Source organism: Triticum aestivum, chromosome 1A (genome assembly GCF_018294505.1).
Source record: "Triticum aestivum cultivar Chinese Spring chromosome 1A, IWGSC CS RefSeq v2.1, whole genome shotgun sequence".
NCBI lineage: Eukaryota > Viridiplantae > Streptophyta > Magnoliopsida > Poales > Poaceae > Triticum > Triticum aestivum.
This window is the reverse complement of record NC_057794.1, coordinates 333,082,559-333,092,491: the sequence shown is the minus strand read 5'-3', so window position 1 is coordinate 333,092,491 and position 9,933 is coordinate 333,082,559. Positions and strand designations below refer to the sequence as shown.

Below are 9,933 nucleotides of genomic sequence, written 5' to 3'. Positions count from 1 at the left end.
CCTTTGTATATCGCATATGTCAAATATACAAAGCTACAATGTTTTTTGTTTCCAGGACTAGAGCTTTTATTGTTTTACACTAAAATTAAATTTCATATCCTTAGTTTTAAATGCCTCTTCAAATGTCTCGAATAAGAAACCACGAAAAGAAGATAGGTTCCAATGAATGCACAACCTCCTTGTACTGTTTGATGAGAGAGCACAAGTAGACTACAAACTCACGGCTTTGAGTGAAAATGAATTGGGTGCATGCACCGACTTTTAGTTCAGGGTGTAGTAGCACGAGAGGATCAAATTTGTTTTCTCGGAAAGGTTAAATACATGCAACACCCGCCCTCTCCTATGGCATTCTAGGGTTCCCCTGCAGCCACATCTCGTCCATTCGTAGATCATTACCCTCTTACTCCTCCGCCCTCTCAATCGGTGCGGGAGTTTGGGAGGCTATGATCTACCGGTGGGAGTTTTAGGTATCTTTGTTTGAGGGTTATCTGATACTTTGTGTCCTTTATTTCAACCCTCCCGCCTAGTACTAATCCATGCTTCTAATGTGAAGCACAGACTATGCTTACGTGTGAAGCACTTGCGCGCACATGTGCTCCATGAAAAAACACAAAAAAAGAGAAAAACAATATTTTTGAGAAAAAACCTATAAAACAAGAAAAATCAAACCCTAAAAACAAGCAAAAATCAGAAATGTCTGCCATGTGGGGTGCATCCAGCATGCAACATGTGGCGACGGATGAGTGCATCACGTGCTACGTGGGAAGTGCCTCCCGTGAGGGTACTCGCTAACTAGTTTCTCTTCCAAGCGGGTGCACCTATGTCTCGCCTTCAACGGGTCCACCTTCACACTCGCTGAAGGGCCGAGCGAGATGGGCCAGCCCACGCGCGCGGCAGATCACGACCTCTTTTTCTGCTATCTTTCTTTGCTTTATTTTTGTACTTTTGTTTCTACTTTAAAAATTGCTAATAGAAATATTACAAAAACTCTCTACAAAACATTTGAAAAAAAATGAACAAGTATTTGAAAAAAGTTAATCAAGCATTTGGAAAAATGTTGAATGCAAATAGAAAACTTGTTGATCATGTATTGAAAAAATGATGACATTTTTTTTATCATGTATATAAAAGTGTTAATCAAGAATTTTGAAAAAAATGTTAATTAAGCTTTTGATAAATGTTAAATGTGTATAGAAAAAATGATAATATGTATTAAAAATGATGAAACAATTTGATCATGTATATAAATATTAATCAAGTATTTGAGAAAGTGTTGAAGAAATATTTGAAAAATGTTAATCAAGCATCTGGAAATGTTAGATGTGCATAGAAAAAATGTTGACCGTGTATTAAAAAATAATGATTTTTTATTATGTATATACAAATGTTAATCAAGCATTTAAAAAATATTGAACAAGTGTTTGAAAAATGTTAATCAAGCCTTTGGGAAATGTTAAATGTGTATAAAAAATGTTGAACATGTATTAAAAAATATTAATATTTTTATAAGAAAAGTGTTAATCAGTCATTTAGAAATTTGTTAAAACTGTATAGAAAAATGTTGACCATGTGTTCAATAGATGTTAATTTTGCATTTAAATAATGTTAATCGGGGATTTGAATTATTTTCAAAAATGTTTATAGAAATTTTTTTGAGCATGTATTACAAAAATGTTTAATTTGTATTGGAAAATGTTAGATGGGTATATATGAACACTTGCGTTTGTACTATGTTAAAAAAATTAAGGAGTACTCCTTCGGGAGCCCCCGAAAGGGCCACTTGGGGTGGGCTGGGAGCTCGCCACTTGGCACGCTCTTAGTCAACGCCACGTGTCGCGCTCTAGATGATTTTTTGGGGTTTTTTGGCTTTTGGTTTCCGCCCGGTTTTTTTTTATGTTTTCGAAAAAAAACTTTGAAAAAAATTACACAAAAAATATGTTTTATTTTTTCCTTTCGCAAGAGGCACATGTTTACTTTTCATGAGGTCACGAATTTTCTTACACGAGAGGTATGGTGACGGTGTCCTAGACTAAGGGGTAATAACCTATGTGACCCATAGTCCATGGGCCGAACTTACGGCCCACCGATCATTACAAGGAAGGGCTACGGGAGCTCTAAACCTCGGTGTAACCCAGGTGGACACCTCCGAAGACTTGACGTGTACTTCAAGGATAGCTCAATAGCCGACATGTTGGAAATCAACCATATGTGTAACCTAGCTACCCAACGTGTATATAAGTTGTGGGGTTTAGTCCGTAGGGACACAATTACCGGCCTTAGGGTTTAGAACATGATCATACGATCGTGAGGTAGATCATCTCGTACTTTGTACTCTATCACATCAATACACGCAAAGCAGGACGTAGGATTTTGCCTCTTCGAGAGGGCCCGGACCTGGGTAAACATTGTCTCCCTCGTACCCTGTTACCATTGTTCATATAACTACAACTCTACACCCCCTATCCGAAATCCGCCGGTTTTAGCACCGACACACGGTCCTTCCACAAAGAGGCACATATTTACTTGTCATTGAGGCCCGGATATGTTCCCGCGAGAGGCATGGTCGTACTTCTCGGAAAAGGAAAATAAAATGTGTTTTTTTCCTTATGCGAGAGGCACGGATTTATTTCTCGTGGTGTGCTTACGCGAGAGGCACGGCCACGTCTCTTGCAAAAAGGAAAAAGCATGTTTTTTTCCTATCACGAGAGGCACATATTTACTTCTCATGAATGCATGAATTTGCTTATGCGAGAAGAATGACCGTGGCTTTCGAAAAACAAAAAAACTTCCTATCATGAAAGGCACGGATTTGCTTCTCGTGGAGGCACGGATTTGTTTTCCACAAGACACGGCTGCGCCTCTCGAAAAAGAAAAAAATGTGTTTTTTTTTCTTCTTCCATGAGAGGTATAAATTTACTTCTCGTGGAGGCACAGATTTGCTTCCGCGAGAGGCACGGTTGTGTCTCTCGGAAAGGGGAAAATGTGCTCCCGATTTGGGTTTTTTCGTGAAAACTTTTCATCGAAACCTGTCAATATATGATCTAGTTTTGAAGATCTCGACACGAGAAATCACACAATGAAAACGGTTCGAGATTTGACATACGGTTTGAGAGATAAAATATTTTGAATAAACGAATCTACGAAAAAAGTGAAACTTACAGGTTACAACAAGTGGATGGAGCACATGTAATGCGATGCTTGCCAATCTGGAAATGTGGGAGTGTGGAGAACCATCCATCTCGCTTAATGCGAGACACAGTGCTCGCGCTTCGAAACCACTTTTTGAACGAAAATAATCTTTCTATTGGGCCGGGCTTAATGCGAGACACAGTGCTCGCGCTTCGAAACCACTTCTTGAACGAAAATAATCTTTATATTGGGCCGGGCTCTCCATATTAGCAGGGCCGTCTATAGGCTCCCTAATCCTTTATAATGCCGGCTACTATTTGATTCACAGACTGGGCCTCTTTGATGGCCCAAATCTAGGTTGAAGGCGTGGATTTCAACTGGACGCGGCGGGGCGCCGCGCACGAATTCCATGATCCCATCATCAATAGCTTTCTCGATCCCGCCTCCCATCGGAAAACTAAACTAATCCCACCTCAACCCAATCTCCTCCACCCCCCGTGGGATCGATCCCTCGGCCCGCCCGCCTCCCTCGGATCGACCAGAGCCACCCCGCCGCGAGACCAGGATCTTGGCGAGCGAGAGCACATGGCGCTGGCGGCGGCGGCGGCCTTGGCGTGGCCATGCCTGGTGAGTTCCCACCCCCACCCCCTGGCTTCCCCTCCCCTTTTAACCCCTCCGCCGGGCTTCCTCGGCGGCAATAGCAACAGCACCATGGAGTTTCTTGGGTTTACGCTCATGGTTGTTGTTTTCTCCTTTCTTTTTCGCCGATCTTGGCAACCGAGCGAGCGGGAATGTCTGTTGTTCTGTGGCTGACGGGGGAGCTGGCCGGTTGTTTGTGTAGGGTGGGAACTCGCCGGCGTGGATTGACGTCCCGGAGCGGAGCAAGAGCGCGTTCATGGAGCTGAAGAGGAGGAAGGTGCACCGGTACGTGATATTCAAGATCGACGACAGCACGGAGGAGGTCGTGGTCGAGAAGACCGGTGCGCCCGGGGAGAGCTATGACGACTTCACGGCCTCGCTGCCTGTCGACGACTGCCGCTACGCCGTCTACGACCTGGATTTCGTCAGCGACGACAACTGCCGCAAGAGCAAGATTTTCTTCATCTCCTGGTTAGCCTCGTCTTTCTTGCCCCCTGTTTCTTGTCACCTGTGACTGAATTCAGTTTGGTTACAGAGTTGAAGATTCTATCTAGGCAGATGTATTTATTTGCTATGATAATTGTTCAAAAGGATTTATGGTTGTGTTAATTGTGGAAAAAGATTTATTGCTATGATAATTCTCCAAAAAGATTTATTGCTGTGCTAAACACTTAAACAGCGATGGGGTGGGTTCAGAAGCACAGCTTCAGTAAAACTGGGGGTGGCTGACCCCAGTCATTGTACAATCCTTTCAGCTTTCAGTTGTTAGGATGTTCATACGCGTTACATGATACTCTGTCCAATAAGCATTATGTTTCAAGCTCACCCAACGACCAACTTAATTCTCTCATATCCTACAAAGGAAACATTTTATTTTTCGTGTAACCTCGCGAAGGTAACAGCAAAGCGATGAATACAAAAGTGCAATTCAGTAACAATGGGGCTAGCTGACGGCAGTGCACTTGACAATACTTTTCAGTTGTCAGTGGTTAGAATGTTTTTTAGACAAGAATGTTTGTGTACACAGTACACTAGTAATCGTGTACCTGCCATGCACGTGTATATTAGGTAGGATATTAGTTCCACGTTATATTAGGTAAGATGTATTAGTTGCACGTTGATATTTGGTAAGATATTAATTAAATGTTAGATTTCATGGGATAGCGTTTTTAAAATTTGATGAAATGTCCATGTGGGAGATACATATCACTTGCACTGCATGACTCCCATGGATTTTCCATTCATGGTACTGAATACCTGTTTTTTTGTTTCAGTTTTTGTAGGGTATTCTTGTCAGTTGTCACAGGTAGCTGCTACTAATTCCTAAGAAGATAACAATATTACAGCTGTTCCCTTTCTTTTCAGGTCTCCTGATGATTCTCGCATCCGTGCAAAGACCATATATGCTGTGTCGAGGAATCAATTCCGCCACGAGCTCGACGGGGTGCACTTTGAGATCCAGGCAACTGACCCTGGCGACATGGACTTGGAAGTTCTCAGGGTCCGTGCTAATAGAACCTGATAGCTAGGTTGACTCTGCTAGCTTGCTGATACACACCAGTAGCTCAAGATGCGTAGCCTGCTACTAAAATGCGGCGCTGGTGCACTGATGTGAAGCATGGTGTATAATCCGGCTGCTGATCACACCTGAGTATGCAGTGTTCCTTTTTTCAGGAGATAGCATCTCAGCGATATTAATATAGCTAGATAAGTTCCCTATAATATGATGTGGAAACGGCTCCATTTAATGTCTAGTTGCGCATGTACTATTTGTCTTCTCCTAAGCAACAGTTTTGTTGAGCTTAAACTGCTACTGCTCGGTGGTTTTGTAATAGTTTCTGTTTTTTCTTTTTTTGTACTGAATGTTCAGTCAATCATGGAGCATGATTTGCTACTTACAGTGGTGTTGTGCTTGTTCTGCTATTTTTTGTCAGGGTTCTTCTGCTACTCTACTGCTATATTATGCATAGTGAATAAGTGTAACTCTGGTATTTCCAGTGTCCAAGGAATGGCTGTTGTCATCATGTCCTTTGATGTTTTCCCTGTTTTTTTACATGAAAACAGACTTGGCAAATGTACAAACCTGTTTTTCTTTGTCTTTAGAGAGAGCTATAAATCAAATTCTAACAATATTAGCAGTTGTTTTGACTTTCGAGTACTATTGTTCTTTCCCCCCACAAGTCATTCCTTGTTGCTTTATCTCAATTATTATGTGGTCTGATACAACTTCATGATAATTTCCTTTGCATCACCACAATTATATGTATGGAATTTGTTGTCATTTAGCTTTGCATTTGATTATGATAATTCTGCCAGGATTAGATGTTTTAGACTAATCAGTGCTGTGTGCCCTCCCAGTTTTTTTTTTCCTTAAATTGCTAACAAACAAGTACAGTACTTATTTGTGTGTTTCAGAATATATACACTGAAAGCGTGGCAACCATACGATAGCATAATTTGACTTGTCTCCACGGCAAAGCACAATACTAAACCCAACTGAGTTTATTCGCCACAGTAAACATACAACTGAAGATTAACAAAGTACATCGCCTCCCATTCCTTGTTGATATTAAATGATTATGGTTGTTGATTTTACAACCCCATGTGGTCTGGCCCGGATGGTGTTGTAAAACTTCGTGAGTTGGATCGTTCTGATTGTTTCAGTGCTTGTAGTCGTCGCTAGGTGGCCTATGAGTCTAGATGTAATTTTTATTATTTCCGGTGTTCATTGTACTGCTATTATTAAAAATGAATAGATCAAAAGTTTTCTCGCAAAAAAAAGGATCATTCTAATTATGGATGAATAATGAAAACCCTTTTCCCCCAAGAAAAAGAACACATAATAAAGCATTTTTAAAATATTGAAATAATTAAGCATGAACCTGTTGAAGTAATCAGCAACACTCGAATTAGTTTTAATCTGAGAAAACAAGGCATGCATATGACTTATGGAATCTGTCATAAGAGGCAAACTATACCCTTTTTCTTTCTTTGCGGAAAGGCAAACCATACATTTAGCAAGCCGAAGAAAAGTCTAGCGTGTCTGTCTCACTAGCATGAGCATGAAAGCATAAACTCAATCTGAACAGGAGGATGAGCATGACACCCGCCATGTTGACCGAAGTGACTGTGACCATCACAGTCCTGGCAAGTGGCAACATCATTGTTGCCCATAAAAGGCCAGGGTCTTGTACTCATGCGTCGTTGAAGAGGTGGTCGGTGTTGTTGTTCAGTCGTCTTGTTGTAGTCCATTGGTCGCGATCAGTCATGTCAATATTAGGATGCTCTCGAATACCCTACCGTGCGTCGCACTATCATGTTAGGCTTGTACCGGCTTCTTTAGGACAACATCTCAAAATTTAGTCGACACAACATCTTAAAATTAATAAAGTCATCACAATCAGCTTTGTAGTCGACGAAAAACACATTTTCTCACTAAACGAACATCGTCGAAAAACCTGAAATAAAAATAGAAAATTATAAGCACCTGTAAGTCTAAGACTTGAACCTGATGAATTCGTTCCACTACAAAGAACCTAACAATCTGAGTTATGCTCAGTTTGCAACACACTAGCGAAAAAGAAAACGGGGTGAGACTTGGCCCGCTTTATAAATAAAGTAATTGTCCATACAACCAAATCCCACGTAACATAGCAAATAAGACGGTTGAGACAACATCACAATCACGCCCAAAAAAAGCATCAAAGAAATATGAAAAAAGCCACCGAGTGGCAGTAGACAAGGCGGCCATCTGAAGAGGATAAGTGACGTGCGGGTAGCCAGAAGCACATCCAGCACGAGCCCAAGCCGGACGCGGTCACGTTGCCTAGAAAGCGGGTGTCAGCGCTGCAGGAAAGTAAGGAATTTGAAGAACGAGACAGAGGCCTGCTGCGGAAAGACCCACTCAATCACCACTTTATTACGTGTCATCCACAACATGCACGACATCGCCACAAAGATAAGCCAGAATAATCAGCGATTACGCCCAGTCTGGGTAGCTCTAGTCTCAAGGACTCCGCAAAGTTCAGGGCTCCCCTGTCGGGCCCCAGTGCCTCGCGTATGAAAGTCCAAAGGGCCTGCGCAGCAGTGCACGAGAACATGATGTGGGTCTCGGTTTCAGAGACAACACAGAAGGGACATATGCCATTACCCGGGCCGTGCCGCTTAACCACCTCGGCCCTAGAGGGTAGGCGGTCACGCAATAGTTGCCACACAAAAATCTTCATCGTTAAAGGCAATGGGGCTTTCTACAGAGGAGAAAGCCAACGAATAGTGGGCGAATGGCATAGTGCAAATATGCCAAGCTCACAGGGAACTCACCTGAATGTGTAAGACTCCAAGAAACGGTGTTCGAATAATCTGGCAACACCGGTGGAGGGCTACCCGCAATCTAGTCCACTCCATAATTTCCTCTTGCCCAAATGTGCGATGAAACATCTTGGGAGGCCGCGGAAACCAAGAGCCAACGCTGATAGCAAACAGACTAGGGAAACCCATCCGAAGTGGCTCGCCACCAACCCATGGATCCAGCCAAAATTGGGTTCCTTCCCCATTTCTTATAGTGAAGGAAACCTATAGACGAATGTTCTCCTTGATCTGTTGGATGGATCTCCAAAACTGGAAGCCACCCGAGCGAGAGCATGCCAGGACAGGCTCGCCTCTTAGATATTTTGCCTGAAGAAGCTGCAACCACAAGCCTCCCTCACCCCGCATGATCTGCCACACCCATCTCAACATGAGGGCGACGATCATGTGGCGCGGGACAATAATACCTAATCCACCCCGATTCTTGGGCAAACAAATGTTCGCCCATTTGACCATATGATATTTCTGGCGGCCATTTGCTGCCTGCCAACAAAATCTAGCCAAATCCTTATCAAAGAAGATGTGAACGCCCTCTGGTAAGATATACATCCCCATCATATACATGGGGACGCTCGCGAGGTTAGAGCTTATAAGAAAAGATTTACTCCCCTTGAAAGTGAACCGTCCACACCAGGCTTTGCCCGAGACGCTACTCACCCCACCAGCGGGTCGAATTCATGCATCAAAGTCCTCAAGTCGGACAACAACATCCCTGAATATGCAATGGGGAAGGCCGCTAACTTGCAATTTAGGTTGTCTGTGATCCGTTGTTGCTTGGCCGCAAAGTATCTCAAGACAACGACCTCACTCTTGTCAAAGTTGATCTCAAGTCCGACATGCCCTCAAAACATAAAAGGAGTAACTTAAGATTAACGATGCTAAGATCCAACTCCTCCACCATAATCATGGTGTCATCTGCATACTGTAAATGGGTGACACCTCCATTGATCAAGTGACTTACTACCCCGAGAGGTGACCGGCCATCCTAGCTTTGTCTAGGATGTGTGCCAAGGCATCGACAGCGAGGTTGAAAAGAACATGGGAGATAGGGTCCCCTTGTTTCACTCCGCTAGAGGACCCAAAAAAATGGTCTCATCTCGCCATTAAAATTAATCACCGTATTACCAGTCCGAACTAACTGCATGATCCAAGAACACCATCTCTCATCAAAGCCCCAATGTTGAAGCACTAGCCACAAGAAAGACCAGTCTTATGACCCTGCGACGCCACCCCATGAACAATCTCATGAAGAGCGAGAATCCCATCATGAATGCGCCGGTCTTTCGTACACGGAAATCATCTGCCCACCTGCCCTGGCCATTCTGTTCAGTTCCCTTCCTTGTGTTCTTCCGGCCGACGTGTTGTAGCATCTTCGTTCGCCGGCATTGGGGTGCAGCATCTCGTCGGTGGCGTCCGTGGGTACGTAGATGCTCAAGTGTCGGCAGAAACGACATGGCGCGGACGTGTTTTTCGTACGCAGTACTACAAAGCCATGCCGTTTTTGCCGCATGTCGTTTTTGTCTCCAAACTAGGAGCGTGGTGGAGTACAAGTTTTCACACGAGTTCCCGAAGCAGAACGTCGGTGTATGTGATCAAAGTCCAAGGTTCGAGGGTCTGATCTGCCATGTCACGTACGTTTCATCACGCACATGGTGCCTACCTATAAGTCCCTAATAATCCACATGTTGGCATGTTGCCATGCAGCTAAGTCAGTTGGGTTACGGTCGAACTAAATGTTCTTGCGATGTTATATAATGTTTTTTTTTCAGGTGCGATGTATATGTAATGTTCTTGCAGTAT

The 9,933-nt window shown here is 43.3% G+C and overlaps 1 protein-coding gene across 2 annotated transcripts; it reads left to right on the top strand.

Annotated features, from left to right (window-relative positions):
* The first annotated feature begins 3,472 nt into the window (after window positions 1-3,472).
* LOC123124068 (actin-depolymerizing factor 10) lies at window positions 3,473-5,617 on the top strand. Of its 2 annotated transcripts, none has more exons than XM_044544795.1 (3): window positions 3,473-3,867; window positions 3,971-4,239; window positions 5,134-5,617. In XM_044544795.1, exons 1-3 carry the CDS (start codon window positions 3,715-3,717, stop codon window positions 5,288-5,290), a joined length of 579 nt encoding a protein of 192 aa, XP_044400730.1. In that variant the 5' UTR covers window positions 3,473-3,714; the 3' UTR covers window positions 5,291-5,617. The 2 variants fall into 2 exon arrangements, with proteins under 2 accessions (XP_044400730.1, XP_044400773.1); XM_044544838.1 differs by having other exon boundaries at window positions 3,482-3,756.
* Window positions 5,618-9,933: the final 4,316 nt, after the last annotated feature.